At 32.4% G+C, this 17053-nt stretch overlaps 1 protein-coding gene across 2 annotated transcripts in view; it reads left to right on the top strand.

The window, feature by feature from the left end:
* Window positions 1–2365, top strand: part of LOC139502292 (H(+)/Cl(-) exchange transporter 6-like) — a 67627-nt gene extending 65262 nt beyond the window's left edge. Inside the window, exon 24 of one of the 2 annotated variants that reach the window (XM_071291723.1) lies at window positions 1917–2365. In XM_071291723.1, the coding sequence (XP_071147824.1) occupies window positions 1917–1994 (78 nt within the window). In that variant the 3' untranslated portion in view covers window positions 1995–2365. The remainder of the gene's footprint in view (window positions 1–1916) is intronic. The other variant, XM_071291724.1, reaches the window with a different exon arrangement.
* The last annotated feature ends 14688 nt before the right edge of the window (window positions 2366–17053 follow it).

The following is a 17053-nucleotide window of genomic DNA, read 5'->3' as shown; positions in this document are numbered from 1 at the left end:
TAATGTTTGGTGTGAGCCTAGGCTCTGTGTTGTAGACTATAACTGGACCTATGATGGTTTACTTTTATAAATTGTGACTTGGATGTCGAGTTGTCTCATTGGAACTCATACCAAATCTTCCTTTCTATATATAGGAGAATGCTTGCTGTGCACAAAACATATACTTCTGAAACAACCGTCAGGATATCTTGACGCAATAAGTTTTTAATGCAAATTAGTAAACCGATTGTGTGTATTAAGACTCAAACAGAACCCTTAAAAAATAAAAACCTCTAGAACCATGTAAGGTTAATGTTCCTTTGTTTTGTTTGCAACCTCAATTTTAATACATTTCATATTAAAAGAATATTGTCTTTGATAATTCGATGAGTATTGGTTTTTACGTGTATTTAAGTAGTACATGTTTGAGGGGATAACGACCAAATTCAAGACTCCATAAGTAGTGGGTAACTGGTATAAGTGCCTTGTTCAACTCATACGAAACATGTTTTCGCATCCAAGGATCTGGATACACTCAGATTTAACCAGTTTTGTCCTCCACCCTATTTTTTTTTAAATTTTGGCAGAGTGAGGATAGGTGTATTTCTATGTGCTGAGTCTTCTTCCGTTTATTTGTACTGTACTCCTGACACTTAGTGTTGTCATTTTAACGGTATTTTTAACATTGTCATATTAGTGGAATATTTGCTAGCCATAAAACCAGGTTAACCCACCGGTTTTTTTCTCAGAACGTCCTGTACCAAGTCAGGAATACGGCAGTTGTTAACTACAGTCCGTTTTTATGAATGATGTCTTTTGCTTTTGTTGTAGCTCAGTGTTTTTTTGTTCCAATGTTTTCTTCTTAAAGTTAATGTGTTTCCCTTGGTTTAAGTTTGTTACCCTGACTTGTTACTGCTTAATCGAATTATGAATACTAGTGAACAGCGGTATACTACTGTTACCTTTATGACGCATACCGAATTATGAATGCACACTTGGCTAAAAGTAGATTTTGTATCAATCCTTTATCAACAAGTTTATATTTCGTCATTTTTGGGCTGTAGGTAACTAAAGTTACTCTCAGTCTTTAAAGCACATTGACACACATACTTTATTTGAATCTTGAATCAGTAAACGAGTTTTTAATTTAAAATTGATGTAACATACTTACACGAACCAAAATGTAACGTTTCTTATGATTGATGGAATATGAGTCTCAAGCATTACATTTACGCATATCGTTAAAAATTATGCATTTTAGACAATATGATTCAAACATAAATCCGTACGAGAATTAAGTGCACGATAAAAAAAATAAGTTAGCAGCTTCTATCAAAAATTGCCTTTCTGAGTTCAACTATTAACTCTTTTTTCTGCACTTCATTTCCGTAAGGCTTGTTATTGCAAACTTTATGTTTTTTATACATAACATGAACAATTTGAATTAAAGTATTGCCTCAGAGTTGTGTTCAATAATTCATACAGGTTGAAATAAAACAGAGCCGCTACTGTAATTGAAGAGAACTTTTTTATTATCAAATCACCAATAACTATAAAAAAGAATATGTTGTTTGATTGCCGATGAGGCTACTATTTACAAAAGACCAAATGACACAAAATTAACAATTATAGGTCACCATTCGGCCTTAAATAATGAGCAGAGCACATACTGCATAGTCAGCTATTAAAGGCAACAAAATGACAAATGTAATACAATTCCAACGAGAAAACTTATGATCTTACTTATATATAAAATAAAGTACGAAAAGCGAATATGTAACACAACAACAAACGACTACCACTGAATTAAAGACTTGGGACAAGCACATACAGAATAAAAAATATACTCAAAATTTCAAATATAACCTCAACAATACTGTGTGTATTATATAACAGAAATATAATAAAAATAATAAATATTTCTTCCTTTCTTTCAGCTTATGGGTATGATCACTAGACATAACTTGACTCATGAATATCTAGAACATATACTTCAAGAACGTGCGTCCTCTTAAAACGAATGTTACAAATGTAATTAATAAATATAAATTAAATGAAGATATACTACTTAAGCATTTAATTAATGTAAGTAGTACCAGGTCATTGTTAATTAAAAGTTAAAATCTTCTTTTTATAGTGTTGTCAAAATGTTTATTTAAATACAGATGTCTAACATACTTGTTGAATAATAATTTAATTATTTTGAATTAAGTTTAATCTTTTTTTCATTATTTTGTTTGAAATCCGTGATAAAAGAAATACATTTTATGATTTTGAACGTGACTTATAGACCCAATGGGTCGGGTGTATATTATTGTTTTTGTAATATATTTGTATTTAGTTGAACTGTTATTATACATGTCACTATAATAAAAATTTACTTACTTGTCTAATGTCTAAGCTGTATGGAACATACAATATTTGAAGAAACGAGAGAGAGAGTGGGCAACAATAATGTATAGCATAGTCTTACATTCACCAGTAACATGTTTAATAAAAAAAGGTGTAATATACCAAAGGCAAAATCAAACTGAAGTCCAATAGAGACCATCAAAAAGCAAAACTAAGACAACGACAAAAAACAAACAACAGTCTACGAAATATTAAGCAACACGAACCCCACAAAACAACACGAGGCCTCAAGTGCTCCGAAAGGATATACAATTATTATTTTTTTTTCGCTGTAATTCTGGTTTAATAGCTAGCTAAATCTCTCATTTGCATGGCATTTGTTTAGATATAAAAAAAAGATGATGTGGTATGATTGCCTATGAGACAACTCTTCACAGGGAACAAATGATACAGAAATTAACAACTATATGTCACCGTATGGCCTTCAACAATGAGCAAAGCCCATACCGCATAGTCAGCTATAAAAGGCCATGAAATGACAAATGTGAAACGATTCAAACGAGAAAACTAACGGTCTAACTTATTTTAGAAAAATGAACGAAAAACAGATATATAACACATCAACAAATGACAACCAGTGAATCACAGGCTTAGAACAGGCACATAATACATAATGTGGAGGGGTTAAACATGTTAGCGGGGTCCCATCCCTCCCCCTAAACAGGGACAGTGGTGCAACCGTACACCATAAGAACGAACTATAAAATTCAGTTGAAAAAGGCTTAACTCAGCAGATGGATACACATAGAAATACATATAACAAAAACAAGTAAATTCCGTTCTAATGACAACAATGATGAACAAACAATTAAGATGCATGTATTGTTTTTGGTTTACGTCAAGATACAAATATCATATGCATTTTCATTAAATGAACAAATTAACCAGATATGTAATATTTTGCTCCTGTAATCGAGACCGTCCAGGATTGAAACTTGGACTGCCACTGGAAAATGTGGGTACATTGGATAGTGACACAACAGATTGTTGCTGATATGGTTTCTAACGTGATAAAAACATGTTTATCCCTTTACACGAGGCATTTAATTTAACGTCCCGATTCTGACTAGACATGGTTGCGTTCTTGTACATACCGCAGAGCAAACCGGGTGCCAACTTTGACAAAGTTTAATGCCGGATGAAGGAAGACCAAAGTGACAATATTTCTATCCCCCTTTCACAATTAGGTGAAAGAACAGACATAATTGGTATACGTTGCAATAATTCAGATCAAGCAATCAAAACTGCTTTAAAATAACCATACTTGGCAAATTGTAGAAAGATTTTGGTTAATCACAGCTGTAATAACAAAAGTGGAGCATTTTTTATATGTTTTCTTTAGACTGGATAACTCTTAGTCTTGTATTTCAAGCTTTGTCCAAGTATAACTGGTGTCATCCTGGTTTGCCCACTTTTAATTACATGCATATGTAAACATAAGAGGGGAATGTTGTTTTAACAATTATAGTTTATTTCTGAATTATAGTCCAAATTTTTACCTTATATTTACGTGTAAAATTTTAAAAAGGTATTATATTCTGCTATTTAATCAAGGAAAATGGGCAAAAATATTGTATATTTATATATTTTTTCAGCAGGAAAAAATTATTTAATTTGACAAACTGAAAAAAAGAAATAATTAAAAATGGGTATAAAAGATGTTTATTATTTCTATAATTTAACAAACAGTTTTAATTATTGGTACAGTTTGAAAAAAGGTAAAACGAATATATAATGAAACTAAAGATAAAAATAAATGTAATTTAAATTTCTTTTTATTCATTGAACTTATTTTTTTTTAATTTTAACAAATACACTGTTCTGAAATTTAATATAACAAATATCCAATTACTTCTAACAAATAGAACATAAATGCAACTGTTCAGTAGCCAAGCTTTTTTGAATTTTGAATTATCAATGCTCTTCAACTTTGTACTTGTTTGGCTTTATAAATATTTTGATTTGAGCGTCACTGATGAGTCTTATGTAGACGAAACGCGCGTCTGGCGTACTAAATTATATTCCTGGTAACTTTGATAACTATTTAAATATGACACAATTTGATGAACAGTAACCTGCATCCAAGGTCATCTATTCAAGCTTTTTCAGCCACATACGATACATCGCTCAACAACACTGGTTACAACTTCACTTTGTGACCAGAAATAGTATTTATTGACTACGAGACAGCAACCAACAACACAGCACAGATAGTGTTCCAAGGGGTAAAAGTGAAAGGCTGCTTCTTCCACTTCACCCAGTACATGTATTTTGCGAAAGGCACAGAACTGTGAACTATAGTCCTATTATAAATAAAATGAAGACATAACTCGAATTATACGACGAGCTGCAGTATTAACTCTTGTTCCTCCTCAACTTGTTGAGGATTTTTGGCTAACAACTTTAGTAGACATTGGAAAAGTTGACAACATATCCGCTACATCATCATTTACAGATAACGTGACAGAGTCCTGGTAGAAGGACTGCACAGAAGGACCCCAACCATTGAATTACTGAAGAAGACCCAGGTACTAACAGAATGTAATATTACCCAGTATGCATCAGGAGGTATCCGCCCACCCAAAAGACGACGATAAAGAGTAATAGACACATGACAACTACTGAAAGACAGATGTAACACACAAGAAGTAAACGTATAAATCAGTTTATTATTTACATTGGTAGTTGAATATGTACAACAAATAACAGTTCAGAATGTTAGTAAATGTTCAACTTAACTCATCTGGTTCAGTAACAACTAATCGTCCTTTTGAATCTGCCACACTCTTTCGTCCTGACGACAATATCCCACTTCCGGTCTGACTAATCACCGATCTAGTCTGATAACGTAACAAGCACTATAACGAACCATATAACACAGATATCCCATCTTCTCCATTTGAATTCAACAATTATAAGTGAAATATTGTAATTTGTGACTATGTAAATATAATGTTTTATGACTTGATTTGTATATAAAAGATTGAATTTCTAATCATTTTTCATATATATATAGTGTCCCATTTTACTTATTTTACCCTAGTGCTTTATTTATTTCCTTATGCAATGCATTTATAAAATTAATTCATATATTAAATAGAGTATGTTTGCAATAAAAGATAACTTGTATTGGTGTAATTATACAAGAAAAACATTCAGAAACTAATGAATTATAAGGACACTTTTATAACTGAATGTCATTGTTTTGTCTTTGTACATGTTTTTTAAATGAAATGATTAAATTGATATTAAATTATTGAGAAAAAAGTATTTTTATTTATCTACCATTTTTCTATACAAATGAAAATAGAATTAAAAAAAATACCTTAATGTATAGGAAACACTTACAAACTATTTTCCTAAGTTGGAACAGACTATACAATTGTATGCTCATTAAACCCTTTGTTTTGTTTTGTTTGTTGTTTTTTTTTGGGGGGGGGTGGGGGTTCTTTATTAATAGATAATTGGTAGAATTAAAAGTGGGCAAACCAGGAGTAAACCGTAAAACAAGCTAGATTATAAAACCGATTTTTCGTTGGCGAAGCCTAAAACACTGTGCAGATTCCTCTTAATTTACCTACATAAGTTTTGCATGACGAAATGTTTTGATTCATCATTGTGATTGAAATTGTGAATTATTTGAAATTAAATAAAGATTTATGCATGTTTTGTTGAATCACCTCTGTGATTAAGTAATTCGCTTATACTATCTATTAATAGGCAGAAGTTATATTTTTTCAATTATAAAGTGCATAACTGCATACTTATGGTGTAAAGACAAACAATTTATTAGTATTGGATTTTAGCATGCATCCCTTTACAACATTATTTTTTTATATACATGAATTATTATACATACAATTGAAGAATGATATGAATCTAAGGACAACTGTTGAGGGCTTTAGACAACATTTTATTTCCAACAAAAGATTCCATGCCCAGCCCCGGAACTTTCCCATGTTGGAGGAAATAGGACGCTTAGGTAGCAATACACAGTTAGGAAAAAAACTTAAAATTGACACTCATAATTTTTAAACACCCTCTTTCCCCTCCTGTCTAACAAAGAAGGCTTTATATGTGTGTTATGCATGTATATACTTGTAGAAAGAAAATCTTCCATAGATTTGATTTCTAATGGTCATAAGGGTGAAATATAATCCCTTTTGGGTGTAACCATGGCAACATTCTGCATTTTTTAGATACAAAATATAGCAAAAAAGGGGGGTGAACATGTCACAAAAGTCTCCAAAATTTGGTCTAAAGGAAAATTTCAATGAATTACAGTGGTACCTTTCCTGAATCCATAGGTTTATATCTATCAAGTGGTCCAAAAAAAATCATATGCTTTCCTGCTCGTTTTTCCATAAAATTGAATTGAAAAGATCGAGCGCAAAATCTTTGTTGATAAACACTACAATAATTTATGGACCTATGAACGGTACGGATAGGAAAATACGGACTGTCAATCATAGAAATGGCCTATAAAACATGTTAAAATCAATCTAAATGTTCATATAAACCCACTAAGAAGGCTATATTATTCTTCAATTATCTAAAAATCTATTTTATTGTACAAAAACTTTCATATTTAAAAAATTCACAGGGGCCATAATGCGAAACTAAACTTCTAACTGTGTATTGCTACCTTAAAAGGGGATGTTTTGGGATGTAAAAATACGCAGCCACGTCGATTTTAAAGGGACACAAAATGTATGCCCAGTGAAGGGAGAATGTCACGCACGCTGTTTAATTAAAACCTGTTTCATTTTCGTTTCAATTTGAGATCAACCCCAGTTTTTGGTTTTGTTCATGTTACTCAATCTTTATATATAATTAGTTTTCTATGTTGTTGGTCTTTTTTTTGTACTATTGTTTGTCTATTTTTATTATTTGGCCATGCTATTGTAAGTTTATTTTCGACAATATGAGTTGGAATGTCCCTCTCGTATCTTTCGCTCCTCTTCCTTCAATAAATTGCTTCATATAGTTCTTATCTACAGAATGTTTGGTTTAAGAATTTCATTAATAAAAGGCCATTTCACAGCAGAAGGAAAGCAACTCGAAATGTTTTAAACTCTTCGGTTGAGAGTTAACTAGTATTTTTAAATTGTTACATTTTTTAGAATATATTGCTTTTAGTTCTAAAAAATACCTTTCACATAATTTTATTTATTTTCTGACAGGAATTGGCAGTAATACCCGCCATAACAGACAAAAAGACTATTTAAAACAAATTATACATACAACTCACATACTTATATAACCAACCACTTCCTCTTTTCAGTCATAGTTAATTTATCGACACCTATTCCACTTCCTTTTTTCGATCATGGTTAATTTATTGACACCTGTCTTGGCAATTTAAAGTATTGCACCGACACTTGCATATCATTGCAATCAATATGCATATGATCTCAAGATGTCAAGTTACAATGTTCTGTTGTGTTGATGCCTGTGACGTATGAAGTATGCATGACGTACGATTTTAAGTGAGCAATTTATTCTTTTTATATATGCATACGAATAAGAATGAAATTCATTTTGTCTTTTTTTTTTTTTTTTGTTGCAATTTCGAGGTAGGTTTTATTGTATTTTCTATTCTATTGCATTATTCGCATATTTGCTGATTTTAGCCAGTCAACATGGCGGCACCTCAGTTATGAAATGTCAACTTTGGATTTGACGGTAGCTTACGAGAAAAACATGTAAATTAAAAATGGCAAATATTGGGTTTGAGAATAAAAAGAATTAAACATATTTTTCTAGCGGTAATTCACAGAATAATCCATGCAAGCTAAAGATTTTAAGTATTAGAATGTTTGAGCTTTATTTAACAGGAATAAAATAAAAGAACAGCCATACACATGGCATACCAACCCTCGCTTCAGTTTTTTTTTAATAACCGTATTAGAATCATTGTAATTCATTGAAGCCATTGCTTCATTGGAAATTTACATATGGCCTTCGAATTTTTTCCTGAGCGTTGTTTCTTAAATAAAACAGAACGTGACAGTAAAATTCAAAAGAAATGAATAAATGTGAAGTCTAAAAAAAATAGAAAAGAATAGAGATTATGATTACATGTAGATTTAACCAGGCACATACGTGCCTATATAAGATAGTTATCAAGGGTACCAGGATTATAATTTAGTACGCCAGACACACGGTTTCGTCTACATAAGACTCATCAGTGACGCTCATATCAAAATATTTATAAAGCCAACCAAGTACAAAATTGAAGAGCATTGAGGATCCAAAATTCCAAAAAGTTGTGCCAAATACGGCTAAGGTAATCTATGCCTGGGATAAGACAGTCATTAGTTTTTCAAAAAAATCAAAGTTTTGTAAACAGGAAATTCATACAAATGACCACATTATTGATGTTCATGTTAACACCGAAGTGTCGACTACTGGGCTGGTGATACCCTCGGGGACGAAACGTCCACTAGCAGTGGCATCGACCCAGTGGTGTTAATAGTTATCAAAGGTACCAGGATTATAATTTAGTACGCCCGACGCGCGTTTCGTTTATACATAAGACTCATCAGTGACGCTCATAACAAAATCTTTATAAGGCCAAACAAGTACAAAGTTGAAGAGCATTGAGGATCCAAAATTCCAAAAAGTTGTGCCAAATACGGCTAAGGTCATCTATGCCTGGGATAAGACAGTCATTAGTTTTTCAAAAAATTCAAAGTTTTGTAAACAGGAAATTCATACAAATGACCACATTATTGATGTTCATGTTAACACCGAAGTGTCGACTACTGGGCTGGTGATACCCTCGGGGACGAAACGTCCACCAGCAGTGGCATCGACTCAGTGGTGTAAATAGTTATCAAAGGTACCAGGATTATGATTTAATTATAATTAGAACCATTTCTAAAAACTTTTGAAGTGGGATATATAATCAATGTAAAATATAATCAGAAACAAACAATTTCTCTAAGACTTTGTAAAAAGATACTTTAAAATAACTTCATCAGAACTAATTTTCCTCTGCTAATGTATTTGCAGTTTTTACATTTATTTAGTTTTCAGGATTAATTGAAAATTTGGTGCGATTTCAGAAATTTCCATATTCATTTGAAGATACCTTTTCGAAAGACAAAAATAGACTAAAATAGTATTCCAAAACTTCGCATCAAAAAGAGAAAATGTCCAACTTATGTTCATAGCTAAGATTCATTTTGAAATTCCTGATTCATGGGTAGCACTAAATATAATCACAATATTAATTAAGTGTAGATAATTTCTATGGTTGTCGATCTTTGAATACGTTTTGAAAATAGAAATGCCATTGCCATACAGTCTCACTCTGTCAACGAATCTCTTCGACGTTGACATTTTCTGGAGTATTTACATGAGGTTATTGGTGGGGTTTGTTTTATTCTTTAGTTTTCTATCTTGTGTCTTGTGTACTATTATTTGTCTGTTTGTCTTTTTATTTTTCAGCCAAGGTGTTGTCAGTTTATATTCGATCTATGAGTTTGACTGTCCCTCTTGTATCTTTCGCTCTTCTTTTTCCTTGAGAATAGACTGAGATTGCAAGCTATTCAATTTTCGGTAGCAACACACAAGCAACACTTGTTCATGGAATGTATTTTTCCTAGTTTATACGGTTTTCAAGATCACGATTTCTTAGATGAAATGATACATCTTTTCAAAGCTGTATGGAAACATTCAGGTTATCTTTGACATTTTTTCTCTATCGATTTATGAATTTTGAACAGCGGTATACTACTGTTGCCTTTATTCATCTTTTCAAAACTGTATGGAAACATTCAGATTATCTTTGACCGTTACGGAAAGTCAACACTTTTTCATGGAATGTATATTTCCTAGTTTAAACGGTTTTCAAGATCACGATTTATTTGATGAAATGATTCATCTTTTCAAAACTGTATGGAAACATTCAGGTTATCTTTGGCCGTTACGGAAAGTCAACGGCTACTCAAATATTTTAGTTTTTTATAAGCAATAATTCAACGTCTTTTGATTCCTTCTCGATAGACGTTGCGCACACTGTTGGTACCAATTCAATTTTGCTGTAGATTTGCATAAAATTAAATACATGTATGTAGACTGGTCAGTTCGATAACATTATAGTGATTTCTGGTTGAATTCTTTACATTAGACTTCAAAATAAAGAAAAAAACGAACCGAAATTTAATTAAAAACCAATTGTTCAGAGAACCATTGATGGTCTTTCCACCAGTAAGGATCTTTTTTATATGAAAATATCAAAATTCTGTTTTAAATGTCAATTTTAGCGTCAATTGACAGATTATTGGACGCTGATTCCAAAAATATATGGTTTCTATACAAAAAGATATACATAAGGGAGATCATTTTTTACTTCCGGTTTAAAAGATGTTATTTCCGGTATGTTTTGATAGTTTACTTGACACTGATTCCAAAAAAAGATGGTTCTATATACTTTTACATTAAATTAGTACAAAAAATGGCTACTTCCGGTTTACAAAAGGTCACTTCCAGTTGGCATTATAAGGTCACATTGCTTGCAACATTTTGCCAAAAGTCCCATGGCTCAGTTATCATGTATATATAAGAGGAAAAAGCAAAGGTCAAAATCTAGAACGTTAAATTTACCTATGACCTTGAGCTTAATTTCAAAGTCATCAACCAAGGACCTCAAATCTAAAGACTCTAGGCCTCTACTTTATATTGTTAATGAGTTATATTACCATACAACTAATATTAGATATAAAAGGGGGCAAATCTCGCATTAAATGTTACGTACCCTTTTAAGTAAATTTTCAATGTTACGACATGTCGCAACTAACAATTGTGTGAAAATATTTTGTCGATATCTTGTATGATTTCTGAAAATAAGAGATAACAAGCCAAAATGAAAAATTTGAACATGACCTTGACCTTCGACCTTGACCTCATTTTCATACTTTTTGAGCAAGGGCCTCAAATCAAAAGACCCTAGGCCTCTATCACTAATGGTTTTCCAGTTACAAATTTATTTCACTTATTTCAATACAAAAGGGGAAATTACTCTCATATGGGGTCTTAGTAAAGCTTCGGTCAAAATAAAACGTAACATCCTGAGGATATAACGAGCAATTTGGAAAAACAAATTTGTCGCTTTCTTTTACGGTTGCGGAGGAGATCTGATAACAAGAAAAACCGTGTTTGGGGAGATAACTCTTACAAAGAAAAGTGTTCGGTTAAACAGGGTGATTTTCAAAAGCGTATAGACTGTATGATATCATATACAAAAAAACTAAGCGACATCTTTTGAAACTTTTTTACACCGCAAGAAAAAAATTAGGCGGAAGAAAAAAAAAATAATCAGAACAAAATCAATAGGTCTTTCCACACGAAAGGTGGAAAGACCTAATTATCAAAAAAAAACACGAATCCCAAATGTTTAACTACCTATTTTTTGTAACAAAGAAAGCATCGGGAAATGATAAAATATAGAAAGGATACGGAAACGGGAACGGAAACGGATAAAAATGCAACAAAAAGAGTATGTATAAATAGGGAAAAAATAGGCAAAATAAAATGTATATTAAAAATAAATCTGTGTAAATTTGGAAATTAATGTATGATTCATTAATGCGAACTTCTGTCGATTGGAAAATTATCAATTATGGCATTGGCAGACTGACAACTCTTGTAAATAAATAGTCATTAAGAAAAATATCTATACGACAACTTTCAGGTTTGTTTGTAAAATATGCATTTTCAGACAAACCGAAATCAGTTACCAAATTTACACCAGTAAATTGACTTCAGTAATTATAATTATGCTTGAACGCCTGAAACGTTCTTTGGATCGTTGAAATCTCCTTATTTTGGTGTAGTGACTCAAATCGCACTACTTCATTATTCCCGATTACAAATGGATGAAAAAATTAAAGCGATGTGTCATGAAATTTACCCAAATTTATCAATAAAAGGTAAACAGGCGGCTGGAATTGCAGCTATATTAAACAACAAAGATGTTGTAGTTAACCTTCCTGTTGGTTTCGAGAAGAGTGTTATTCTACATGCTCTTCCGGGTAAGTGAAAAACGGAGACGAAGATTCAAGATGCAGATAAAATTATATGATCTAAACGATCTCATGATATAAACTTATACTAGAAGTTCTGAAATACTTTGTGTCATTCTATCCACCTTGTAACTGTACTCACATTTAAACATCATGTTTGTCAAAACAATTCATTTTCTCATCATGAAAGTTTTCTTGTGGTTTTTGTGACCAGGCAAAATCTAAATGCTAAAATTCAGAGTTCAAATCTGATACCCTACAGGATTAACAGACATTCTAATTATTCACGTCTCAGTAATATCTCCCATTCAGTTAGTAAGAAGCATTCAGCCTGCAGATCTCATACCACATCTTCCTGTATCTATGAAATAAACTATAGTTTTGACATTGCTTAAAGCCTTTAATGTTACAGTTTGAATTATCTTGGCAAAAAATTGTAGTGAGAACCCTGTAATAAATGCCACTAATACAACTATCGACCAGATTTCAAATGACATAGATGTTACCAATAGTAGGCACATGTAACCATACAATCTTCAACTATGAGCAAAATGCAAACTGTACAACCTTTTTCAATTGACACCATAACCAAATTTACACTATGAAAACTTCCTTAAGATAAGAACACAATTATTGAAAAAGTATGTCAGACACATGAACCAATGACAACCACTGCATTAAACAGGGATAGAACTAAAGACTTTGGCAATGGTAATCCACAGCTTAAATGTTGTAGCCCACATATATAGTTCTATACAAAACAGCAGAAATTGAAGAAGCCCACACCAAATTTTAGGGGCCATTTGCCTGTGGGCCCCTGCTAATTTCATACCCTGATTAAGTAAAACAATTCAATTTTATATTGCATTATTCTCATCTCGAATGTCAAGAATGAAAATACAACTAATTTATTGTATCTCAAAGCAATAAAAATACAAAATTACATGTATACTTCTTTCAGACTAATAGTTGTCAAAAATATAAACTTATCTTATTCCTAAAATATCAAAGGCAAGTAAGTTAAATCAAACAATCTCGAAAAATGAATTACAAATGTACATGTTATTTTAAAATGTAGTTAAAAAAGTGAGTTCAATCTTATAACTTGATCACCATATGATCATAATGATACAATTTTCAAGTATGCCATTAATTTCATCATTGGGTACAAATATTTTGAGTACTTTGTTAAACATGTATATCCCTTCAGAAATTTCAATACAAATTCAATTGAAAAAAAAAACATGAAAGGGACGTATGACCCGAACGATAACTCTGTATGGAGTTTGTCACTGGATATGATTAATCACGTGATATCATCTGTCGCGAGCAACACAACGGGCATTAACTGCGGAACAGAAACTGCTCGGACTTGTGGATCTCATGAGGGTCAGCTTTTGTAAGCAACGTGTTGCTTCAGTTATACTTGTATTGTGCTTTATCTGCTGGAACTTCAAATTTATTTTCTGTCTTGACGATTAGTTTATGCCCCATTTATGGGCATTGTGTTTTCTGGTCTGTACGTCCGTTCGTTCGTCCGTCTGTCTGTTTGTCCCGCTTCGGGTTAAAGTTTTTAGTCAGAGGAATGTTTGATGAAGTTGAAGTCCAATCAACTTGAAACTTAGTTACACATGTTCCCTATGATATGATCTTTCTAATTTTAATGCCAAATTAGAGTTTTGATCTCAATTGCACGGTCCACTGAACATAGAAAATGATAGTGCGATTGGGGCATCCGTGTACTGTGCCATTTTTGTTTAATCTCGTGAACGTCATAACGTCATTTCAAGTTTTTCATCACATGATATTTTTTCAAAAAAAAGCTCTATCAATACAATGATGATTAAATGAAAAATTGGACTTTAAAATTATAAAATTATTAGAGGATTAAAATCTCGTATTCTATTTTTTGTTTGCAGAAGCTGATACAATAAGGTCCGGAGGTTGCAACCCACCTTTTGTGGACGATCAATGCATTTGAATAGGGACATATAGATGGACCCCCTCTTTTATCCTGGGTTTGGGACCCCTTTTAAAAATTGCTGGATCCGTCCCTGGAACGAGGAATGAAGACATCTAGCTTTGTTACTTTAAAACACATTTCAATTTAATTATGCATTGCATTTTAATAGGTTAATTGTGATTCATTACCCATGTGTATACCTTAATTACTTATAAATTAGCACAAATTTTGACTTCCCTGAACATTAATTAAATACTAGAATGCAAATGATCATGTCGTTAGCAATACACTTAAGCATTTGGACCAAAAAAAATATCTTAATTAAAGAATGACAGACACATTTAAAGAAATGATTTAAAATCCTTAAATGTAATATTTTACAGGCATGTTGCAAGGCTTAAAAGCATGCAGGCTACATGTTTGTGACCTGGCTTAATATATACACCAATATTTTACATGTATGTGAAAAGGCGAGAAAAAACTACATGACTAGCATAAAATTATTTGTTTTAAGATTTTTATATGTTGAATTGTATTTGGTTTATGCATAAAACTAAAAGACGATTCGACGTGTATTTCTTGCGAAGCAGGATATGTAAAGAAAAAAAATAAGGAGATATGTTATGATTGCAAATGTGCCAACTATCAACCAGTGACCACACGACGATAATCTAAACAATAATAGGCCACCGTATGACAGTCTGATTATGTTAAAACAATTAACAAGAAACACATATAGAAGATGGTAACCAAGGAAAATCACTGAGTTACAGACTTCTTAAAACCATGTGATCCTATACCATAGTGACGTCCTTTGAGTTTGCATATAGTCCCCATATTGTTAACAGTGTATTACTTGAATATGGTCTTACCTACATCTTCTCAGTTCACTTCCTCGTGTTGTTTTGAATTAAATAAAACTGTAAACAAGTTAGCTTTATATAGATCAGACCGTTGGTTTTCCCGTTTAAATGGTTTTACACAAGTAATTTTAGGGGCCTTTGATAGCTTGCTGTTCGGTGTAAGCCAAGGCTCCGTGTTGAAGGCCATACCTTGACCTATTATGGTTTACTTTTATAAATTGTTACTTGGATGGATAGTTGTTTCATTGGCACTCATACCACATATTCCTATATCTAATAAATTCATGTTCAATAAAATCAGACTGCTTTATTAAGTAATAATTTTGTGAACAGGTTCTATGAATTTAAATCATACGACAGCTATTAAACCAAGAGTTCCAAATTGTGAAGTTGAAATCATCCCTTCGTCATCACGAATTGGTTGACCGTTATGGAATAACAATTTCACAGATGATATAGAATATGTTCATTATGTCATAATTACAATCCCCTTCCCTTTTTACCAATGTGACAAACCGAATTAGACTATTTATCGGATTTGTAATAACATGAGCAACACGACGGGTGTCACATGTGGAGCAGGATCTTCGTACCCTTCCTGGTCACCTGAGATCCCCCCAGTTTTGGTTGGTTTCGTGTTTCTTAGTCTTTAGTTTTCTATGTTGTTTCCTGTGTACTGTTATTTGTCTGTTTGTCTTTTTGTTTTTTAGCAATGGCTCTGGAAGACACATTGTAGTAAGACGAGTGTTGCAGTCAACTCTTTCCATGCAATATTCGTTTCAAACTCGATGTTGGGATTATTTCGTTAGCTTTAAGAATACATTTCCTTGTTTATATTAAGTAAAGCCAATTCAGGCATGTAAGTAGATTGTCTATAGTATCGTGTAAATGCTGGGGTTGCGTGTTCGTTTCCAATCTTTATTGACTACAATTGCCAGTTTTCCTCACATAGATGGGAGGTTCTTTCCGTGCACTCTGGCTTTTTTCGCCAATTAAAACAGAAAACTACGATATCGCCAAAAGTGGCGTTTAACACAAACAAATCAATCAATCATTCACGTTTTAGACCCTTTTGAAGTTGTTATCTCCAGTCCTTTTATATGTATTTTGGTGTTTGTTTTTGTTTTAGTTCAGTGTTTCTATTGTTCCGTTGTTTCCTCTTATAGTTGATGTGTTTCTATTGTTCCGTTTTTGTTTTTTTTTTATTATAGTTGATGTGTTTCCCTTGGTTTTAGTTTGTAACTGGGATCTCTTTTTGCTTAATCGAATTAAGACTATAGAGCAGCGGTATACTGCTGTTGTCTTTATTTGGTTTCTCTTTACGTGGACGTGTTGCTAATAAATCTAGTTGCCTTTTCACATCTAACTTTGTAATTGTCAAATCGATCTGTGTCTTTTCAAAAGTGGAATTGTATTCTAGCTTTTATTCGGTGTAGTTAAACAGATATATGACATTCAGGGTGTAATTGTAATGATGAACGTCTTCGGAAGAAATTTCCTTCGCTAAGTGATTTGAAAATGTCACTTTTTTCGATTGGCATGTGTCTTTAAAAACCATTCTGTCGTATACAATGTTCTATATCAACTACCGATCAGACTTAAATAGGACCGATGTATGTGATAAAAAAAAACAGATTATACAAAGTCATATTTCTTATCTGCCATGCTATCATCAGTCATCCTTATATTGGACCACCTCATGCATCCTCTTTGGACAATACGGTGATATCGCAAATGCCTTTAAATAATCTATATTAAGAAACATGTAAATATGTTACATCCATGGTTGTTATAAAGGCAATATG

The sequence above is a fragment of the Mytilus edulis genome, chromosome 13 (genome assembly GCF_963676685.1).
Source record: "Mytilus edulis chromosome 13, xbMytEdul2.2, whole genome shotgun sequence".
Lineage (NCBI taxonomy): Eukaryota > Metazoa > Mollusca > Bivalvia > Mytilida > Mytilidae > Mytilus > Mytilus edulis.
The sequence above is the reverse complement of the archived record's forward strand: the minus strand, read 5'-3'. Positions and strand labels throughout refer to the sequence as shown.